Source organism: Nanorana parkeri, unplaced genomic scaffold (genome assembly GCF_000935625.1).
Source record: "Nanorana parkeri isolate BGI_ZX_2015 unplaced genomic scaffold, ASM93562v1 scaffold1391, whole genome shotgun sequence".
NCBI lineage: Eukaryota > Metazoa > Chordata > Amphibia > Anura > Dicroglossidae > Nanorana > Nanorana parkeri.
Genome location: NW_017307659.1, coordinates 151,301 through 175,501, shown reverse-complemented (window position 1 = coordinate 175,501; position 24,201 = coordinate 151,301). Strand labels below are relative to the sequence as shown.

The window sequence follows — 24,201 nt, the reverse complement described above, 5'->3', positions numbered from 1 at the left end:
AAAGAAATGTCTTTAGGATGCTTTGGTGCAGAACATAAGGATGGTAAAACAATGTCCTGGTTAAGGTGGAAGGCAGAAACCACCTTAGGAAGAAAGGAGGCCTTAGGTCTCAGTATTACCTTATCTTATAAGGCTGTTTATAAGTCAAGGCCGATAACTCAGCCTACAAAACTAAGTTGAGCTCCCAGTGTCACCAGCGTATGTACAGGTGGGGAGGACATGAGTGCCTCCCTGCACAAAATCCTTTACTAGAAAGTGGGAGGCAAATGGCCTCTGGAAAAGAATTGCCAAGGCAGAAATTTGGCTCTTAATAGTGCTAAAAGCTAAACACTGCTCTAGGCCAAACTGAAGGAAATATAGAATGCGTCCTATGGAGTACTTCCTGGGATGAAACTTCCTCACTTTCCACCAAGTGAAATAAGCCTTGAAGGTTCAATAGTAGATCTAGCTTTCAGAAACATTTGAATAACAGTTTCTGAGAGGCCTTAATTATTCAAGATCCAGGCATCATTAGCCAGGCCATTAAAGCTAGCAATCAAGAAGCAGGGTGGAATACTGGTCACACTAGGTCTAGAGCAGGGCTCAAAATTTCAAGTCCTGAGCTACTAGCCACCAGTTGCCCCACCTAACCCGTACCCTGCCCCGGCCTTAACTCTGCCCATAAACACACCCTCGTAAATAATTTTATGATAATTCTTATCTTATGATAGTTTCCGCTTGTAAACAGCAGATTAGGGATTCCTGCTGCAAAAAAAGCAAATTCCTGACACAGGAATCCCTAATCACACCTGAAATATACTGTAGGTGTGAATGGGCCCTAATATAAACATACACTAAAGGTGTCCATACACCTGCCGATTATCGTACGATAGTTGTGGGTGATCCCGCGATCATACGATAATCGGCAGGTGTATGGAAGGCGTGCGACCGTTTCTACTGTAAGGTCGCACGTCTTTTGTCTTACGAGCACGCTGGAAAACCTGCCGAAAATCGTACGATGCGCACACTGCCCGCTCTGCACTGCAATCATCGCAAGCCCTCCCCTCAGCGGGGACGGCTTGCGATGATCGCAAGTACAATCTGCCTGTCCAAGATGGGCAGATCATACGAGATTTTAATGACCTTACAACCATCGCACAACGAAAGTCGTGCAATGGTTGTAAGGTGTATGGGCAGCTTAAAACATAATAATACACTTCTCAACGTTACACCCCCCGCACACTGCCCGCTCTGCACTGCAATCATCGCAATCCCTCCCCTCAGCGGGGATGGCTTACGATGATCGCAAGTACAATCTGTCCTCAGACCCCCAATCACCGGTCAGTGTCTCTCTCCTCTCTCCTCTCCTTACATTTAACTCCAGCAGCTGTGCTCCACTGCTCATGAAGTTACCAAGTGCACAGGGGGGGCCGCAACCTTAAAAACTACACTACACTGCACATTAAACAAAAAAAAAGAAAATCTTGCTTGGAGCCCAGATCGCGACCCCCCTGTTCACTTGTGGGACCCCATATGGGGTCGCGACCCACACTTTAAGAAGCACTGGTCTAGAGGATCCAGAAGTGCCCACGGAGACTTGTATATTCGGTACTGGACTACAGATGTATCTTTTTTGTGTTTTGTTTCTTTCCTACAAAGCTCTTTGTAGAGATAGTTCACTGATCTTATATTCTCTGTTTTAAAAAGGATGCAACCAAGAGTAATGTTCTGCTATACTGGAATGTATTGTTTGATTTGGTATTGTCAACTATGACCTCTGTTAACGATATATTGCTTTCTGTTAATCCTGCAATGTTCTGTTACATGCAAATAAACAAATTCTAAAAAAAATAATTGCCCATGGAGAGTCTGCCAAGTGATCGCCTACGTCCACATACCACAGTCCTCTGAGCCCATTGGTGAGGATCACCAGAATGCCCTCCATCTTGATACTGGGAAAGAGGTGGGGCAAGAGCTTCAGAGGAGGGAGAGGCTAAATAGAGTCACCAAGGCATCTACAGCGAAGGCCAGAGGATCCCTGGCGACAAACCTGTCAAGCTTGTTGTTGAGCATGTTTGTCCCATGCATCCAGAATGCTCAGTTGTAATGTCCTGGAGTGAAATTGAGAATAGTGAATTGCCTTAAAGGATACCTTCATGCAAAAGCGTTATGCTTTTGCATGAAGGTATCCTTCAAGGCAATTCACTATTCGTTATGACTGGGTGGCCCCTGGACCACAAAGTCTAAGCATGACTGCAGAGAGATGGAATCTTTTCCAGTGAAAGGAAGACCATGGAAGGGCCCAGGTACTCGAAGCAAGGATAGGGTTCCACCTTTGACTACTGGAGAATAAGGATCTATCCGTAGTTTTGCAGTGTTTGTATCTTCGTACTGAATGTTGGACGACATGTCTTCCAATGATTGTTCTCTGAGGAGAAGGTTGTTTAGGTACCCCACTATGGAGATCCCCTGAGGCCAAAGCAGAGCCAACACGGGGTCCAGCACCTTAGTAGAGCCCCGAGGCAAAGTCCAACAGGTAAAATATAATAGCAACAAATTGGTACTGTTGCGTGCCTACAGCAAAATGCAGGTGTTGTTGTACTGTTGATGGGCAGGAAAAAATTGGGATATGCAAATATGCATCCTTGACATTCACTGACCCAAAAAAGTCTCCCAGGTGAAGGGAGGCGATGACAGGTGGGGTAAATTCTATTCTATTTCAACTTTGGAGGAAGAGGATGCTTGCAGTGCAAGCATCATAGGCAGTAGAGGTAACCAGGAGCAATCTGGACTCCCTCCATCATATGCAGAGTTGCAGCTGGAGTAGCTTGTGTGGACAGCTCAGTGCAAGTCAGGAGAGGAAAATGGTGGCACATGTGCAGTTGGAACCCTTAGAGGGAAGCTGTGCAGGCGCCAGGTGGCTTTCCATGGACCCCAGGGAAAGTTGCCAAACTATATAAAATAGAGGGGGCAGCGATCCACCTCTGGACACTGGAACCCTAAAATGACCCACAGGGGAAAGGGGCAGGACTGGATACCTAAGCCCTGACTTACTACCCTCAGAGCTGCAACTGACTCAGCAGCATAGTCAAGTAAAGGGGACATTCCCCATCCAGTCTCCTCTCTTTTGATGGACATATGTCTCAGAAGAAGGTCTTCAGGAACAGGGTTTCACTGCATTGGGCCATGGCCCTGGTTCTGTAAAGCACCCTGAGGCAACTACACATGCTGGACAAAGTATCAAGAACAACTTTCAGTAATTGGGCATTATCCAATCACCTGATGGTAGCTGCATGACCTAGTGGTGTTTTGCACCTGTTTTCTTCAGAACCTGCACTACTTTTTCAACTGCATGTTTTTTGCACATGTTTTCTTCATTATATATACAAATATATACACTGGCAGTAAAGCCTCCTCACCAAAACACATTGACCTAAAAATTTGTAAGCTATTTACATAAAGCAGCAGAGAAGGCCTAAGAGGCACAACCCATCACCTATGCATGCAGCCATTTTTAAAAAACAAACAATAGAAAAAATCTAGGGTGATAAGAGACAGACAGCCACACACCCGGAAAGAGACTCCTGTGGGTCAGGGAGGCTTGATAATACCTTCCATGTCTTCAACCAAGCCCCCTGCCTCCACTAGTCTCTCTCAAGAACCCGAATCTTCCCCAGCGCATGCAGAATGTCACTCACCACCACGTGGACAGAAAGGATTTTATGCCGAATGGAGACCGTGCATTCCAAGTGAAATAATGGACCACTAGGCTGACTAAAAAAAAGTGTATCCAAACAAAAAACCCTCCACCAGTGAATGCTCCATACACCAACTTTGCACAACTCAGGCTACAGAGGAAAGGAGCACTGAGGGCCTGCCCCACCTGTTTATATACCTCTATGTTAAAAGGGCAATGAAGCAGAAAATGGTCCATGGTCTCCACCTTACCCGCACACTCCTCTCGAGGACAACCATGTTCTGTCTCACTGCAGTGTTTCATGATCTCGACGACATCGCTGGGATCACTTGTACAAAACAAGCGGCGACTTCCCCGCTGTACATTTAGCACAAATCAGGGCTGAATGTAGAAAACCACTACCCGCCCGGCGCCAAGAACTGCATATCCCAGGCATCGGGAGTTAGGAATTCCACACCCCTTGGCCTTGGTTGGCCTTGTGGGAAATCTGGCCCTGACTGTAGAGTCGCCTTCTGTAGCAGGGCAGACAGGACAATTAGACTCAGCAATTGAAAGGTTAATGGGTTCAGCTGAACATTGTAGTCCCACTTTAGAAATGTCATTTTTTAAAACAAGAATTTACTTAACTGCCCACTTCCAGTCACAGTGCTGCTGGACAAGATATTCCCACACAAAGGCGCTATACAGTCAGTGTTGACCTCACTATTAAGTGGCATGAAAGCAGTTTTAGTCACTAACTGAGGCTTAGCAGGCTTTACCTTATCAGGTACGTCTTCATCTCCAAAAATCAGCTGATCCTCCCGGATGGGGGACTCCATTGCCTGGATCACCCGCAGCATACCACCAGAGTCCTGCGATGGTGCCGGGCTACCTACCCCCCACTGGGGGGGGGGGGGCAATGGATCAGAATTTGGAGTCACCTCTACCTCCATCTTAGCCATTCTCTCAAAGCGCCATCCATTACGGAACTTCTCCTCTCCTTCTTCCCTCCAGCTTGGCCAAAATGGACTCCTGAAGCTCCACTTGGCATTGCTGTAAAGCTTTCTCGCACAGGGCGCCTAAAGGCCTAAGGCCGGCCCTGATTTCACTAGCTGGATCTCGGCATCCAAAGAGCCTCGTTTCTGGCTGTACAGCCCACCATGCTTCCGCAGCCGCTTATAGTCCGCTCTCAGTTTATAGAGCTTATCTCTCTCTTTATTCAGAATCCTAATCCTGGTCCCCACTCTCTCCTGAATGGATTCAGCTCCTTCACCCTCAGCAGGCGCAGACAAATCGCAGGCACCTGCAGCAGCAGGTATCTCGCGCTCCTCAGCTTTGGACATGGCTGAGAGCTCCCAGGGGGACTTCCCCCGATCTCCATGTGTTCCCCAGGAAGGGGCCAGAAGGCCTGAGATAGTTGGATCACACACTCCCTGCAGAAACTGGAAATCAGAGCATACAATACACACACTGCTCACTGCTGCTCTTTCTCTTTGTTCCTTGTGCAGGGTGAGTGGTTTTGTGTCTGATCCCCTCCTGTAGTTTTCTGCTGGAAGTAGTAGTGCTAGTTGTTGCCTTCCTCCCACGGCTCTGCTCTCTGCCTAGCTATGTGCATCACAGTGATGATGGTATCACCACCTTTATACAAGGTAATAACTGTGTTTGCAAAGACATTAAGTGTATATAAAGTGGATTTATATCCCTTTGTGGCTATCAAGGAATATCTTTAAATGCAAGTTTTTGTGCCGAGTTAGTTTTAAAGCAGCATAACTTACACACACATAAAAAAAAATGTTTTTCAATAGTACCACATTCATTTACTTGTGTGCCAAATACCATGATTCCCAGGGTTTGAGGCGGTAATGAGCAGATTAAAGACTGGCCAACAATTAAGGTCTATTCTCCAAACATTATGTATCTCTGCCTCCTTTTCCCAAACAAGCAAGGACTATCTCAGCTGGTGAAACCAACCTAGGCTGAAAGACAACCCGCTTACTACTCTCACAAGGTGGGGGCAGGTTACAGCAGGCACACCTACACTTACTATCTCCCGATGTGTGAAGAAGGTGGAGAGGAACAAAGTACAACATCTTCTCATTTCCCTTGGCATCAGTAGCAAGTAACATGAGAGCATTACATATGCTGTAGTGAGCTGAAAAACTTGTGCGTGCATTCCACTGAGGAACAAATGGCTTCACCGCATCCACCCTCAAGTTCTAACATTGGATGAATGGTGGAGACACATTCTAAAACCCCTAGTGAAAACGTACCAGCAGACAGTTCCTTCTATCTTTCCTACTTGGACAAGGCATAATAGGGGTCAGGCCCGGCGCTACCGCAAGGCAAGTCAGGCGGCCGCCTGAGGGCGCTGCAGGGTGAGGGCGGAAAAATAGGGCATTTTTACAAGTACTTGTACTTGTCAAAATGCACCGATATTTGCGCTATGGTTTTTTTTTTCACTTACCTTCGGTGCGGCAGAGCAGCGGCGAGTCAGCGCTGGTCCAGTGGGAGGAGCTCCAGGTGGGGTCCTAATTTAGCTGGCCGGCGACTGCCAGGGGATCCCGACACGCGCGTCACCTCAGGTCCGCGCCGAAGGTAAGTAAAAAAAAAAAACCATAGCGCAAACATCGGGGCATTTTGACAAGTACAAGTACTTGTCAAAATGCCCTATTTTTACAGGGGGGAGGGCAGGGGGCGCAAAAATGCACCTTGCCTGTGTAGGCAAGAATCCTAGCACCGGCCCTGATAGGGGTGCTAATCCTTTCCCAGGTTGCATGCAGTGGTGTATGTGAACTCATCACATTGTGTACCACCACTGCTGATGGTATTAGGGGAGGCCGTTACTCTCCTTTACACACACCATTCTGGGGTTTTTGTGATGTTAATTTTTAATATTTTTTATTAAGGTTTTGTCAAAGAACAAAAGGAGTACAGTACAATGCACATAACGTAAGGCTGATGAATCTTCCAGAAAAAGAGTAACATTGTTTACAGTAGGGGCACCCACAATTTCTCGTCTGGAGATCTACTTTTAAATGACAAGCTCAATGAGATCTACCAACGAAAAAACACCTGCATTCAGGGGTGGGAGGGGGTGTGGGGTTGTATTGAAGTCAATGGCACATTGGTGCCTGCGTTCCAGTGCAGTGCGATCCGCAAAAATGCTGCGAGCACTATTTTTGAAGATCGCACTCCCGCCCCTGAACACAGGGAGTCGGCCGGCTTTTTCAATCGTCGATTTTAATCGACTAAATCGATTAACTGTTGCAGCTCTACTTACATTCCAGTGCGTCCTAGAGGCCTTGTCTTGTCCTCCCGTGATGCCCGTCTGGCCGACGTTGCACATGGGGAGAGGTGTCCTGCCCCTTTCCATCTGCGGTGTCTAACACATTCAGCTGCACGAGCACCATGGGAGCATAGCCGTAGCCAGCTCCTTTTGCGCCTAAGGCAAATAAAAAACCATCCCCCCCAACAGGCATGTGATGTCACCCACTATTTCTTATTTTATTTGTATTTCTTATTTTATTTTTTATTTTTTTATTTTTCCTTTTGGGGGGGTGGTCTTCAGGGAAAATTTAGGGGTCTAAACAGCCCCCTGATATTTCCCTTTTATAATAGAAAAAGAAATTGAGGACACAAAGTCCTCAATCCCTTTTTTTGCAGCCTCTGTTCTACATGAATGGAAAGCACAGAGGCTTCCCATTCATTCAGAATATATTTTACTATCATCAGTTTCTGAATGGGGAGGAGCATCTGTAGTGAGTGCTTCTCCCCATTGAGAAACTCATGAATGAACAGGAAGTGATGTAAATCACATCCTGTTCATTTATAACTGGGCACACATAGTACTATGTGTCCCCAGTTATTTACAAACACTAGAGTGATCAGCTGATCGCTCCAGTGTCTGTCCTGCACAGAGGATTGGTACATATCACTGATATGTACCGATCCCCTGCCGCTCGGCCATGCACACGGGGGCTCAGCTTCTCCCATGGATCCCCCCTGCTCTCTCTTGTGCATTTAAAACTAAACTAAACTAATGATCTTATTAGTGCAAATAGGTACCATAAACGTCCCTATTTTTTGTATGGGGCAAGAATATTTATATACATTAGCTACATAAAAAGTAAAAGCTTAATCAAAATGTTTTAGGCACAATAACAATGCTGTCTTACTGTAGTCCTACACCAAAAAGTGAGGGCTATTTTTTTTTACATAGAAGATAAAATGGTATGCAAAATTATACTTGCTTATGCAACTCTAATTTAAAGGTTCAGGTCCTTGAATTATTATCAATCTCTGCATATGCTGCAAAGGTATCAGATCACTAGAGGAACATTACACCTAGGGTTGCCACCTGTCCAGGATTCACCCGGACAGTTCGGATTTGGCATCTTGTGTCCAGTTTTCAGGCCAGTTGAGCCCCGGACACAAGATGTCACAATTTCAGGCAGACAAGGGCAGCCCCGGGGTCCTGGAGATGAATGCATTAAGGAGGACCCTCTGCTATGTGGGCGCAGTCCCGGCAGAGTGTGCGGCTGTCTGTGCGGCTACAGGTACGCGGCTTGAGGGGTTAACCAGGGCCATCACTAGTGTGTGTTTCTTTGTTGAACAGATAGTGCTTTGATAGTTTGTGAACTGTCGCAACAATGCCTCCTGGTCCTAGTGGAGCTGCGGGGGGGCTCCTTCCTGATAGCATGCTGCCGGCCACTGGACCCCTGGTGAGACCTCCGCACAGCCACCTGAAAGCCAGCATAGCCCAAATGAGAGTCTGCATAGCCCACCTGAGAGCCGCATAACTCACCTGAGAGTGCGCATGGCCCACCTGAGAGCCCGTGGAGTCTACCTGAGAGCCTGCACAGGCCACATGAGAGGTCGCATGGGCCACATGAGACCCTGGAGACATCAGGGCACCACCCAAAACAACACAAGGTATGTAGCTTCATATGATTTTGTATTGCTGTATCATGTATTGCTGAGATTTGTAGTCCTCTATAAATCGTCTCCTTACTCCCTCCCCTGGCTGCCTCTTCTTGCTGTTTCTCCTGGCTTCCTCTCCTCGCTCTCTCCACTATATTCTAAAAATAAATTGCTGCACGCAGCGCTTGAGTGTTCAGGTTTCACTTGAAGAAAAGGTGGCAACCCTAATTACACTCAGATACTCATATAAGAGGAGGGTATACCTGTACATATACCAAAATTACATTGTTTAAAGATGTTTTTACAACTTCAATTAATATATTCAAAGAAATGTATAGTTGCTTTGAACATAGTTTCTTAGTTTTTTATGGTTAGGGCCAAGAACATTTTTTTGTTCTTGTAAATATAAAATATTCTATATGCTTTTTATTCAGCTTTATATCCAACAAGCAAGTAAAGCTTGCGTCTTAGTACAGAGGTCCACCTCAGATAATTCTACTTTATATAAAAAAATTGATATGTTACAGTAAGGCCTTTTCACACGAGCGGTCTGATCGGGTCCTCCTGTCAGTTTTTCAGGTGAACGCAATCGGATGCCCCATGCTCCCAGGCGTCCGTTTACACTTGGTTACCCCTGCCTCTGGAAAAACAAACAGAACAGTGTCTCTTTTGCCGGACCTAATCGTACCGGATCAGGGGCAATCTGATGTAAACAGACTGTCATGAGACCGTGCACAGGTGTCCCAACACCACATGCAGGTATCTCTACAGGGGAACCAAATATGTGACCACACTTCAGATACCAAACAATTCCTGTGAACTATAGTTTATTAGAAAAACAACACAAACACATGCAAGCCCACCACCACCCGCAAGTAACATATGAGAGCTAAACGATATACAAACGACAAATCAGAGATAACAGGGCTGGGTATAACCTGGAGAGCAGGGCAACAAAGAGGAGAGCCAGGAGACACAGATTAGAGGGGGCCTCAGGGGTAAGGGTAAGGTCCAGGTCAGGGTACAAGGCAGGAACAGGATACAGGCTATGGCAACAATACTGAGGCACAGGCCTCACTGCAAGCAGAGGCTAAATACCTCCCCAGACCAGCACCATGTGTTGACTAATTGCTGGGAGACATTCGCAGGAGAGCATCAGAACTGCAGGTTCCAGCACCACAGTGTCACCCAGAGGTGGTCTGGCACTTGACAGCAACTGGCTGGAGACACCTGCAGGTGAGCACTGGAACTGCAGGATCTGGTTCCGGCGCCACAGTGCCACCTGCAGGTGCTCCGGTCCCTGACACAGACACATGTCCGTTTACATCTAACTCCCCATAGACCGACATGGGGTCCGGCAGTTTTAGTTCTTTCCTCCATTGCTAGATGGAGGATAAAACTGGACAGACACGGATGTCACAGCTGTGACATCCAATCTGTACTGCTCTGATCAGGAGGGGATTCGTGCACAGTAATGCTGTGTGATGTGTTCATTTGTAAAGCAAAGACTGTAATGAATATATATATATATATATACACAGAGATAGAAAACAAACCTGTTATATTTCCCTTTAAAACCTCCAACCAATTCGAAACATTATAACATTTTTAAAGCTAAGTTACTTACCAAGACCCCCTGCAACAACAACTCTTCCATGTATTGCACCAGAAACAAAATCAGCTCTTCTTTTCCTTATAAAGCAGGAACGATCTATTTTCACCCAGCCACCTAAAATAAAAATGATGATTTACATATAGCTGGATTATTGAGAATCAGCTAAAGGTTAAATGAGATTTAGGTTTATATTTCCTCTGTGCTAATATTCTACAGTTCTGAGTGCCATTGAGGGCTTTGTGGTAGCATGCAGTAAAATGCAAATTTTAACAGTTGTTAGCGCAAGCTAAGGCTGCAACAACTAAATGACTAAGTCGATTATAATCGATGATGGAAAACGTTGTCAACGTTTTCCATCATCGATTAGTTTGATTAGTTAACTTTCAAATGGTTGGCTCCTCGCAGGTCGCATGACGCAGGCTGCACGCTATTTCTCCTCTCTGCCTCGCTGCACGGCATGACTCCTCCCCGCCTCACGGACTCGCCGCACGCCACTTCTCCTCACATACTCGCCGCACGCCGTTTTTTTCTACTTGCCTCACGGATTCGCTGCTGCCCACCCATCCACGATCGGCACGATGAAGCAAGGAGGAGCAGGCATGGGGGGAAGGCAGCTGGCGACAGACCGTCCCACGATCACAGGGAGACTTCTCAGGTAAGCCTGCACTTTCCCCCCACATGGTGCTCTATAATGTATTGCTGGGATAGTGGGATTTGTATTCCTCTATAGCTGCAGGCACATTGTGCTGTATATTATACAGAGCCATGTACCATCAGCTATAGAGTAATACAAATCCCAGCAATACATTATACACTGCATGTATAATGTATTGCTGGGATTTGTTGTATTCGTATATAGCTGCTGGTATTCTGCAATGTGCTGCTGTATAATATACTATTGCTGTATAATCATTATACAGAGCAATGCAGAATACCACCAGCTATAGAGGACTACAAATCCCAGCAGTAATAAATTATACAGCTCAATGCAGAATAACACCAGCTATAGAGGACTACAAATCCCAGCAATAGTACATTATACTATAATGTATTATTGCTGGGATTTGTTGTATTCCTCTATAACTGGTGGTATTCTGCATTGTGCCACTGTATAATGTACTATATTGAACACCACACTTTTTTATACTTCCACCACTCCAAGCTTGCGCCCGTGATGGACTACATTCCCAATAGAAACTAGTAGTGTATCACTGGAGCCTTTATTTATTTATTTATTTTTAGTCCGTTTAGTCGAACTTAATAATCGGCTAACGAATCAATGTTTAAAATAATTGTTAGCTGCAGCCCTAGCGCAAGCGCAGTAACGCACGCTTGGTGGCTTGTTCTGGTCCCTTTTTTAATTGCATACTAGTGATCCTTATAAACGTATCCGGACACATTTGCATTAAAATACCCCCCAGAAATATCACAAAAGCAGCATAGAAACATTATAAACCTTCTTGAAGTAATGTTCTCGGTGTAGTGCACCACCAACAGCCAAGGCCCATTTTTTCCACACCCGCATGTAACAGTTGCATATAATTTGAATTTTTTACAGCAGGGTCCAATCCTGCACTTGCCAAGAGTAAATATGAAGGGTTATGGTGTGAATGCACCGCCAACGCTAAAGGCCCAATTTTTTTTGGCACCTGTGTGACAGGTGCATATAATTTGAATTTTTTACAGCAGGGTCCAATCCTGCACTCGCCAAGAGTAAATCTGAAGGGTTATGGTGTGAAGGCACTGCCAACACCAAAGGCCCATTTTTTCCAAACCTGTGTGACAGGTATATATAATTTGAATTTTTAGAGCAGGGTCCAATCCTGCACTCCTCAAGAATAACTGAAGGATTATGGTGTGAAGGCACCGCCAACACCAAAGGCCCAATTTTAAAGCACCTGTTGTTAGATTCATCCAACGTCTGCAAAAGGGGCACCGGAATTTATCCCAAAAATCTCCAACCTTGTTCCGAGTGTCCTAAAATGTGGCCTCTTCCAAGCAGTTGTTTAAAGTTGTTTAAAAGATTAAAGGAAAACGAATTACCGGCAATTGAAATGTAATTTTTTTCCCTTTTGCTGCAGCAGGTTCTATACATCGTACAGATCCACCACTTCACAGGCAGTTTAAGGGGACCCCCAGGCATGATATTTAAAGGAATGTTTTAATTTTTATTGTTACCCTTTAAGTGATGTAAAAATAACTGCTTCTTTAAAAACGTTATTTAAAAAACAAAAACGTTTTTAATTGATACATGACCTCCAGTGCAGTATTCGAATCTCCATACCCTTTTTATGTCCAATAACTTGCAAAAGGGGGACAATTGATTTTGAAAGTTCTACCCCCATAGACTTGCGTTAAGTTTGAGTTCGAATTCGAACTTTCTGCATGTTCTAAAGTTTGAATTTGAACTGAACTCGGGCCTGTTTGGCCCATCACTTATAATAATAATCTTCCCCTCTCCCTCCCAAGCCCCCAGCACACATAATAAAAAAAGTTCCCCCCTCACCTGCTTGCATCTTTGCAGGGAGGAGACAAGTCATTCCCTGGTGATCCAGTGGTGATTAATAAGGTCTAGTGCAGACCTTACTAATGCATCGGTTGGCCAGAGCTCAGAACTGTCAGAGCTCCGGCCGGAGCTGACAGGAGCGACTCTGCTGGTCTGCATCCGACAGAGATGTAGCTCAGGGGTGCCCATTAGGTAGATCGCAAAGCGAACACTGGTAGATCGCGATCGGCTCACTGACTTGTGTCATGTCCTCCCTCGGTGCTTGTGCGGCTGAATGTGTCAGATGCTGCAGACGGGAAGGAGAGAGGAGTGGAGACTTGGGAAGCTGCTGCAGTGGAGGTAAGAAAAGACAGACAGGAGAGAGACAGCAGAGAAAGTGAAAGAAGAGACAGCAGAGAAAGTGAGAGAAGAGATAGAAACATGGGAGAGAGAGAGGAGAGAGCGCAAGGAGAGAGAGAAGAGAGGGCCGGTTCACACCACAAAGTCTGCTTTCCAGAGTGTTCGGCCTCTAGAACGCATTGGAACGCAAGCCGGCCGGCTCCCTGCGTTCAGGGGCGGGAGGGGGCGTGCCGGTACACTGAAGGCAAAGGCACCACAGCCACGCCCCATACCCTCAGTGTGATCGCCGGCACCCAGAAGGCAGACACATTAATGCCTGCGTTCCGGTCCAGCACCATCTGCAAAAATGCGCAAAATGCAGCATTTTTGCAGATCACACTGGACCGGACCGCAGGCACTAATGTGCCTGCATTCCTGGTGTGGCGATTGCACTGGGGGCGTGGCTGCGGTGCCATTGACTTCAATGCACTGCCACGCCCCCTCCCGCCCCTGAATGCAGGTGTTTTTTCGTTGGTAGATCTCATTGAGCTCGTCATTTGAAAAGTAGATCTCCAGATGAAAAATTGTGGGCGCCCCTGATGTCCGTGACCGTGTGCCTGACTTGTGAGCTGGCTGCGGGCCACATACTCGCGGGCCGGTACTTTGAGACCCCTGGTATATGCAGTCTGACAAATTACAGTAATAAATTAAGAGGGCTCAACTAGACTTTAAATGCATCTCTTGAAAAAAAATCTCCATTACTTAACCTGTTGTTGAAATTATTTTCTGACAGTCGGTTTGATGACAGTACAGGCAGCCCCCGACTTACGGACGTTTCTCTTCTTCTCTTCCCTGGTCCGGCCGATCCTCCGCTCCCCTGGTCCGGCCGCCGCTTCTCTTTCCCGCCCCCCTGCCTACTCTTCATTGTAGGCTGGGAGCCATACCCAGCTTGCTATTGGATATTGTGAAATGCAATAGCCAATAGCAAGCTGGCTATTGCACCCGCCCACTGCCTGCTATCAATCAGGATGGGAGGACCTGATAGAGAACTTTCTCCTTCACGCCCCTCCTCTGCTGATTGACAGCAGGCAGTGGGCAGATGCAATAGCCATCTATTGCAATTTTGGCTATTGCAATTTGAAATATCCAACAGCAGGCTGGCTATTGCTCCCAGCATTAAAAAAACTATTTTTTAAATTATAAAAAATAAAATTAAAAAGACAAAATGCAAACCAATAAAAAAAGTTTATAAAATAAAATTAAGAATAGAAAAAAACTTTTTTGGGTGTGTCATTTTAAATAAAACATTTTTTTATTATATTATAATCTTCTGAACAACAGGAACAGACAGCAAAACAAACGTGACCCTTCCCTATGCTATCCAAAACGGAAAAAAATTTTGGCTAGAGTTGCACTTAAAAAATTTACCTGCTTTAAAAATATACACAGAAGAGCATATCAAAACATGAAAATATGTGAACAAAGTGAAAAACACAAAGTCTAATGTGCAGCAATTAAAATCGTGCAAATAAATGCAGGGGATAATCCACCACTGGATAGATCCAAACTTCCACGTAAGCAGTTTCCACAGAATCCTGACAGACCTTCACCTCCACCCAGTGAATGCAAAATTGGAGCAGTGCTCACCTGGGGAGATAGACCCACAGAACTAGGTCTAAAGGCGCGTTTCCCTTCTAAATAGGGCAGGGAAGCCTGTATGACTGAAGACCAGGTGACCTCCTCAGCTCGCAAATAACATCATCATTTCAAAAGGAAATAAAATATGAAGAGGACATAGTGTGTATCGTCCAAACAAATGCTTTTAAAAAAAAATTAAAGCAGGTAGTCACAATGTCGCTGGTGACAAAAGGCATAAAACAAATATCCAATGGACACCACAGTACAAATCTATGGGTGCAAAGGGACTCCTATCCTTCCGGCTCAGCTGAGAAGAGTGACGTGAAATGCTCAGCCCTATGTACGTTACGTCTTTGCGTGACTTCGTCAGGAGGCTGGAGCATCAGACGTCTCAGGACTAGTGATGGGCTCGGGCGTGTTCGCAAGCGCCTCGTGCCGAGCCCAGCGGGAAGCTGTCAGCGTGAAGGGCCAATCACAGGCACTGAGACATTTCCCGATCTCTGCGGCTGTGGACCGGAAACATGTCTCAGTGCCTGTGATTGGCCCTACACGCTGACGGCTTCCTGCCGGGCTCGGCACAAGCGCTTGCGAACACGCCCAAGCCATCACTACTCGGGACCTATGAGCCCAGCGGGAAGCTGTCAGCGTGAAGGAGTATAAGCACACTCTATGTACCGTATAAACTGCAGTATAAGCCCACTCTATGTACCATATCCATGCAGATAATGCCGCAAACAGAGAATAGGCATAAGTGGCTTAAAAGTATGCGTGAGTAGCTAAAAAATATATATATGCCAGCACAAGCAGGATTTTAATGCCCAATATAGGGATGTGGAGAGAATCATTGCTAGACATTGGAAGATTTTATTGCTAGATGAATCATTGAAAAAAATACTTCCGTCTAAACCCAAATTTGTCTTCAGAAAAGCTTGTGCCATCAAAGATATTATAGCCAGGGGTGTTGTGGACCCCCCTAAGAACAGGAACCCAGTGACATTTCTTGACGCTGTTGGTTTTTATGCTTGCAGGCGTTGTTACGCATGCAGGCATGTTCCTAATCATTTGAAGCGCAGAAAATCTTTTCAGCTCCATGCCAGTAATATTCAAGTAGATATTAGAGAGTTTATTTCATGCGATACGGAGGGTGTAATATATGGCTTACAATGTCCCTGTGGGCTGCAGTATATCCGTCGCACCACCAGAAAATTAGGTATAGAATTAAGGAACATGTGTATAATATCAAGCGGGGGTATAAAGATCACTCTGTTTCTAAACATTTTTTGGATGTACATCATAAAGAACCTGGTCCTATTACAATTTTGGGGAATAGAAAAAATATGTAAACACTGGAGAGGGGGTAATTGGCGATGGGAACTGGTAAAAAAGGAGACCCAATGGATCTTTAAAGCTGGTTCATTGAACGGACTGAATGCAGAATTTGATCTTAATTGCTTCATATCTAACGCCTAAATTAGTTTCCGCTGTATTCCCCCCCTTTCCTTTCTATGCCTATGGCCACATCACCCTGAGGACACCTAGTCTTGTCTGATCTTGGAGGCTAGGCAGGGAGATGGATTGTTTTTATATGTATTTTTCCTGTTCCACTCCCCCGCCTCTTGCTCGTGCTGGCATATATATATTTTTTAGCTACTCATGTATACTTTTTAGCCACTTATGCCTATTATCTGTGTGCGACATTATCTGCATGTATATGGTACATAGAGGGTGCTTATACTGCAGTTTATACAGTACATAGGGTGTGCTTATACTGCAGTTTATACGGCAATCCTGTGATGTTAAATAGGTCCTGAGACATCTGATGCTCCAGCCTCCTGACGAAGTCACGCAAAGACGCAACAAAGGTAGGGCTGAGCATTTAACGTCACACTTCTCAGCTGAGCCGGACGGAAAGGAGTCCCTTTGCACCCATAGATTTGTACTGTGGTGTCCATTGGATATTTGTTTTATGCCTTTTGTCACCAGCGACATTGTGAGTACCTGCTTTTATTTCATAAATTGCATTTGTTTGGACAATACACACTATGTCCTCTTCATATTTTATTTCCCTTTGAAATGATGATGTTATTTGCGAGCTGAGGAGGTCACTTGGTCTTCAGTCATACAGGCTTCCCTCCCCTATTTAGAAGGGAAATGCGCCTTTAGACCTAGTTCTGTGGGTCTATCTCCCCAGGTGAGCACTGTTCCACTTTTGCATTCACTGGGTGGAGGTGAAGGTCTGTCAGGATTCTGTAGAAACTGCTTACTTGGAAGTTTGGATCTATCCTGTGGTGGATTATCCCCTGCATTTATTTGCAGGATTTTAATTGCTGCACATTGGACTTTGTGTTTTTCACTTTGTTCACATATTTTCATGTTTTGATATGTTCTTCTATATGTTGAGAGACTCATGAATGAACGGGACGTGATGTAAATCACATCCTGTTCATTCATTTATAATGAACAGCAGCTGTGACAGAACGGACGAGCAGTGAGATGAGAGAGAGGCCAGATCCTGGCCGAGTGAGATGTCAGATCCTGGCCGAGCGTCTCTCTCTCTCTCTCTCTCCGCACCGCTCTTCATTAGTTCTGTGACAGCGGCTCCGTCCTCTGCCCTCCCCCGCCGCCGGTTCCTTCACTTCTTCTCGGATCCCCGCTGGGGAGAGCAGCGGGGATCCAGAGAAGCGGCGGGAGGAGAGGACATGGCGATCTACCAGTGATCGCTACGCGATCGACTGGTAGATCGCGATCGACCTTGTGGGCACCCCTGTCTTACATCCTTTTAGATAATTTTTATTTATCTTGAGTGCTTAGTAGCTCTTATTTGTATTTATTTACTGGCGCTGATCACTTATTGTTTTTTTTATTTAAACACAGGTACACAGCCTACTTTAGATTTGCAGCCGGTATGGATATTTTTAATAGAACAGTTAATTTAAATGACGTGTTCAGTAACACAGGGATTAGGAGGGTTGACTTCTTAGATTTCACATTTAAGAAACTTAAACACAAATTGGAAAAAAAAACTAAGGCGTGGTGGGATATTACCACTTTAGATAAATACCTCACAGAGGGTATAGTCCTCCGGAGATTAAGGTGGGATATTCCTTTCAATGATGGTTTGATTGACCAAGAATCCACGGATGAATGGTTTGCTTTCTTCAATAGCAGTGGTTTGGAATTACTTAAATTGCTATTGAAAAGAAAGCAGAGAAAATTAATTAAGATTAATTCTGAGATAGAAGAAATTAGGGAAAAATGAATGCCCGTTAGAGAAACTAGAGAATATATAGATCTGTCTAAAGAATTACAGGAACAGCTTGTCAAATTTGATGAAAGTATTATGCAGATTAAGGGAAATAAATATTAGAGAGACATAGAAGATTATACACACAAACAGGTGTTTAATTTGGCAGATTAAGTAGGCTGAGGATGTTAATTCAGCTTCTAATCCAGCCTCAAATTTATCCTCACCAGAGAGACATACCACCATTGGTACTTCCCCGTCTAGGCAAGATATTATGCAGGGGTGGTCTCATGTCCCTGAAAGGAGAGTATGTCTGGACTATCAGGATGGTAGGGTATATCCCTGGCTCACTGGGAATACCTTTCGGGGACGATGCAGGGGAGGTGCATTTTCACGTGGGGGATCAAGACAACATTTCCAAAAAGCAAATATGAGCTCAAGTGAGAGTGAGCGACCTACGGAAAATCCGTCCACAGATAGTGATGCGCCACCCACCTCATTGCATAACACCACCACTATCGGATCACCCTCTTCATCAGTACCTTTTTTAGGAAGAAGTACAAAAAATGCACCAGAAGAGGTGGTAAGAAGAAAAAACACAGGTACGTCTACCAATACGAGACAAAAAAGATCCAGGAATGTCCGATAATTAATCTTTCGTCCAGGACTATCTCTGATATTGAAACTGGCATCTTGACTATCTTTCTGTCCCTCACCACAATTTAACGACTTTCAATTTGAAATTGATACATTTAAACTTGAACGTTCCCTTCAATTGAAACAGGACTTCTGTCATCACTCCTGTAACAAAGGTATTGATTCAACCTCCAACAAATTCAAGAATAAAAGTACCTTCATACCACTTGGCCAATTTGCCTCTATCGAGAGCTTCATTAAGACGGTCAGATATGACACTCGTAATGTCACTGAACGAAAAAGGACACATAATCATCTAGGTCTTTCTAATATGAATAGGGCCAAACGAACCGTCTTGACATCGCTACAAGACGACAAGTCCATCATCATAAAGCCAGCTGATAAAGGAGGGCCATTATTCTTCTGGATTATGCCAACTATAGAATAGGCATAATTGATCTTTTGTCTGATGTGCATACCTACCTTCCAATCCCGCGTGATCCGCTACCATCGATATTGAATACATTATCATCTCTCATTGACTTGGCTTTGTATCAGGGCTGGATCTCTGAGGGCATCTCGGAGTGGCTTTACAATCAGCATGCCCGCACACCCGTAATTTACGGATTACCGAAAATTCATAAGGGACAGAATCCACTCACCTTTAGACCCATTGTAGCTGGCACTGGTTCGTGTTACAGCCTTTGGCTATGCTTTTGGACCACTTTCTCCAATCTCTGGTAAAAGATTTGCACTCATATACCCGTGACACTAATGATTTTCTTATGAAACTGAAATGTATTGAAGTGTTTGAACCAGGTTGGTCACTACTTACAATGGATGTATCCTCACTATATACATGTATTCCAACAGATGAGGGACTATTAGCGGTTGAATACTTTCTGTCTCGGAGAGAGTCACCATCCCTTCCAACTGCTTTTATTTTGGAGGGGCTGAAGACTGTTTTAGAGAACAACTACTTTCGGTTTGAGAAAGAGTACTTTCTCCAGTCTAAGGGCACTGCCATAGGCAGTTCGGCTGCTCCTTCTTATGCCAATTTATTCATGGGATATTTAGAAGATCTCTTTATATACCCATCAGAACTCTTTAAAGATGTCAGAATGTGGACGAGATATATAGATGACATCTTCGTGGTATGGTCTGGACCCCACGATACCATACAGATCTTTGTCCAATACCTTAACACACTCATAGAGGGTATTATCTTTAATCCAGAGGTGTCAGACTGGAAAATCTCCTTTTTAGATGTGACGGTGGCGATTAATCAGGGACTGATTACCACCTCCCTATATAAAAAAACCACCGATCGCAATACGTTGCTTTCTTACAGCAGTGCACACCCTGATGGACTGAGGGATTCTCTACCTATCTCTCAGTTTATCAGGGTTATGCGTATATGTTCTGACTTCACCGATTGTGAAGTACAGCTACAGATGATGTATAAGAAATTTAGTGAGAGGGGTTATCCTGATAATGTACTGGACCATACACTTGAAGTTGCGAGAACTAGATTCCAAGTACCTAAATGTAAGGAGACACGTCTGAATGCCACTCTATTTATCACTAATTACCATCCATTTTCACATCAGGTTAAATACACACTGTAAAGGAATATGAATATTCTGAAAGCAGATAGAACTCTGACTCCCACTATTAAACACACACCCCGTGTTGTCTACTCCGGTAATAGATCCCTACAAGATCTACTGGTCTGTGCGGATCCTTACCCCAAGTATGACACCTTGCCATACAGGTTTTCTACAAAACAGGGCTGCTACAAATGCCACAATTGTAGTGTTTGTAACTCACTTATCACTGGTGACTCTTTCTGTCAGCCCCATACAGGGAAGAAATATTTCATCCATGGCTATTTGAACTGTATATCCGAGTATTGTGTATACATGCTTAAATGCCCGTGCTCTTTGGTTTACATAGGAAAAACCATTAACCCTTTCAAAAAACGTTACCAAAAGTACAAAAGTGACATTAAATTAGCGATTGAATACAAACGATTAGGTAAAGACCTTGATCCAAATAAACCAGTGGCAATACACTTTGCCCAATTGAATCACCAGATACACGAGCTTAGGGCAATGGTGATCGAATATGTGCTTCAAAACCTAACCGTGGTGGTGACAGGAACAATATTCTGTTACGTCGAGAAGCCTATTGGATCCATACGTTAAGTACAGTAAAACCTAGAGGTTTAAATACTGCCCTATCTCTGTCCTGTTTTTTGACTGACTAGGGCAGTACTGTGTGGCTTTATCCCCCGTCTGTTTCCCCTTTATAAACTCCTATTTTTCTTTATTTTGTTGCAAGTGTGCTGACCCCTCATTGTTATTTTCCATTTGACCTTTGCAAATTGGCGATATATGGTGGATGGTCTGTGTTAAAGATTTAGTCATATTTTTGTACCGAAGATTTATATGCTTATTTTTTATATAGATAGTACTATTTTTATATTGATACCCGATATGTATATTTTTATATTGATCATCTACCTATATCTCTATGCCAGGTAAGTGGAATATCTATGATTGATATTTGATTTTTGATATTATGATTCTCTTTGTCACTCTGTTTTTTCTAGTCCGTAGTGTCTGTATGTTGCACTTGTCACCTATTATAGTTATCTATATTACCAGCTTATTGCCTAGGTTGATGGTTCTGGGTCGTAATTCTTTCAGGTTGCAGCGTTATTTTATGCTATTACTCGCATTCCCACACTTGACTTTATTTATGCTATTGCTCGTTTTCCCACACTTGACTCAGCTGCCCAAATGTGTTATTTCCACTCATATGCTTTGTTGACATCAGAATTAGTTACGATGCCGCTCCCGGTCACCATGGTGATGGGTGATGCGGTCTATCTGCGCCGGCACTGGTCGTATGCTCTCTGGTTTGCCACACTCGACTTGACTGCTCGAGTTCACTGTCCCCAGTATTGCGCTTTGCGACTACACCAATCAGCGTTGATGCTGTCTCCGGTCACCATGACAATGGATGACGCGGATTCTCTGCGCCGGCGCACTAGAACCAGGGGCGGAGACTCACGGCACAATCTCCGGTTTGTGATATCCTGTCTCTCTTTGGCCACTCCAGCGCCTGCATCTGATTTATCTGCATCCCTGAACCGGATCTTAACCACACTCTGGAACTGGACCCTGGTTGCAATGGGTATGATTTATGTTTCTTAAGCTGGTATTTCATTGTTTATTTTTGTATATGTTTGAAAATGGCCGCTTTTCCCGCAATTATGATGTCACAGGGGGGTGTTGCTTTTGATTATTGGTTAGCCTCATGAGGTATATATGTGGTTATCAAATGTCAGTGTATTGTCACTCTTTATGCCCTGATGAAGAGACCCTGCATGGTCTCGAAACGTTGGCTCTTGTGATTGTGTGACATCTATGTCCAATAAATGGACATGTTGGATTGTTCTACTGAGTGCTGGTGATTCCTCTTCTTACCTGAAAGGAGAGATACATTTAGGCTGCCGCCTAGAAATCAACCACCAGCATAGGGTGCCTAGGCAGAACCAGAGATTTAGTTCCTGGAACAATAGAGGCCATTTTAGACCCCAGAAGCAATTCTATGGATCGCAATATGCCACGCAGAGAGATAGCATTCCATATTACAATCATTTCTCCCCTTTGGCTAATAGGAACTCTGAAGAGGATGTGGGGGGTCCTTTTTTAGGGAAGAACAGAGGCCACCCAGGGATGGGGAGATGAGAAAAGGAAACCTTGGTGGGGCAGAGAAGGGGATTTAGTGACTGCAGGCGACAAAAGAAAGAAAAGAGACTTTTAGGAGAAGGCATTTTTAATTTGAGTTCATCGTCTCTCAGTCCAGATGAACTATCACTTTTAGATAATGGTTTAAAATATGCTCCTACAAAAAAATCTTAAGTTTGAGACCTATATTTCTGTGCATAAATTCACGCGCTCATTGAATTTAAAGAAATATTTTTTTGTCAGGTCGATGTAAAAACATCACCAATAATATATCAACTAGGTTTGTACACACCACATTAGCTAACAGATCCACATTTAACCTTTTGATTGGGAATAACAAATATGTAGAGGTGTTTAGAAACATGGTCAATAAGGATATTGAGACATTGTCCCCTAAACCTAGACGGTTACCATTCCATATTACCAAAGGCATTAAACAATTAGAACAAAGGAAAGATATAGTCATTAGGCCCGCGGAAAAGGGGGGCGCCATAGTGGTGCTAGATTAATCAGATTACTATGCAGAAATACACCGTCTTTTAGCGGATGGAGACACCTATGAGGTGCTTAGAAAAGATCCCACTATGCTGTATCAAAGAGAGTTGTCTTCACTTATTAAAAAAGGGAGTCGGATTGGGTTCCTGAATAAAAAAGAAGCCAAGTACTTGGTACCATCACTGAGCCGGATCCCTATCATTTACTATTTACCGAAGATTCATAAGAATCAAGAGAAGCCACCAGGACGTCCTATAGTAAATGGTATTGGTTCTGTCACCAATAGATTAGAAGAATATGTGGATTTATTTCTCCAACCCCTCATACAGCAGAGTTCCACTTATCTTATGGACACCAAGCACTTACTACAAGAGCTTGAGCTTATACCTTTTGATTCAGTCTCCTGATTACTGCTGATGTGGCATCTCTGTATACCATTATTGACCATATAGAGGCCTTATCAGCCAATAAATGACTATTACAGAAGGATATGTCCTTACCTATAGAACAAAAAGAATTCATTCTAGAAGCCCTTAGCTTCAGTCTGTCTCGTAACTATTTTTGGTTTGGAGAGAAATTTTACAGACAAAAAATGGGCGTTGCCATGGGTGCAAAATTTGCACCCAGTGTGGCTAACGCCTTCATGCATAAGTGGGAATCAGAGACTATTCTGGAGAAAAAAACGGTACATTTAATTTATTTTAAACCTTTCGCTGCCACCAACGTAAGGCATACGGCGGAACAAAAGTGTTCCCGGCTGGCCAGCTCAGTATGCCTTACGTCGGTGGCATTTACAGTTCTGCTATAAGCTCATGGTCGATTTAGCGACCATAAGCTTATAGCAGAACTGTTCAGAAGACTGTCCCCTTCAAAATAATAGCTGTCATCAGTGGCTCACAAGCCGCTGATGACAGCTATTACCGAAAATACCGGGCGCCCCCCCGACGGCACCGCTGTTGCCGGCCGCCGGCATCTGGAGTCTCTCATCCCTCCCTGGAGCCACCCCAGGAAGGGATGAGAGACTCCATGGATCCCCGCTGCTTGTAGGATCTGTGGCAGCGGGGATCTGTAAAAAAATCACCGGCGGGAGGGGCGTGAGGGTCGGGGGAGCAAGCGGCGGCTGGCCGCAATTCAGGATGGTCTGTCCCCCGCTTATAGGGGCTGTGGCAACGGGGATAAAAAAAAATCTTTTACAAACGCTAGCAACGCAGCAGTTGAAAATCAAATCAATAGGAAAAAATTGCAAAAAATGCAAAAATGGCTTGGCCAGCTGATTTGAAAAATGTTCCGGAGGGCTTGGCAGCGAAATGGTTAAACGCTACATAGATTACATTTTCATGATCTGGAAAGGTAACAGGGCTGACCTAGATTTCTTTCAGAGTTATCTCAATTCCAATGACAAAAACATTAAGTTAA

The 24,201-nt window shown here is 44.4% G+C and overlaps 1 protein-coding gene across 2 annotated transcripts in view; it reads right to left on the bottom strand.

The window, feature by feature from the left end:
- Positions 1–24,201, bottom strand: part of KLHDC8A (kelch domain containing 8A) — a 48,321-nt gene that overhangs the window by 5,675 nt on the left and 18,445 nt on the right. For both annotated transcript variants that reach the window (XR_001941926.1, XM_018569768.1), the window contains exon 4: positions 10,203–10,304. Coding sequence is in view for 1 of the 2 variants with exons in the window: in XM_018569768.1 (XP_018425270.1) it covers positions 10,203–10,304 (102 nt within the window). In the remaining variant the exon portion in view is untranslated. The remainder of the gene's footprint in view (positions 1–10,202; positions 10,305–24,201) is intronic.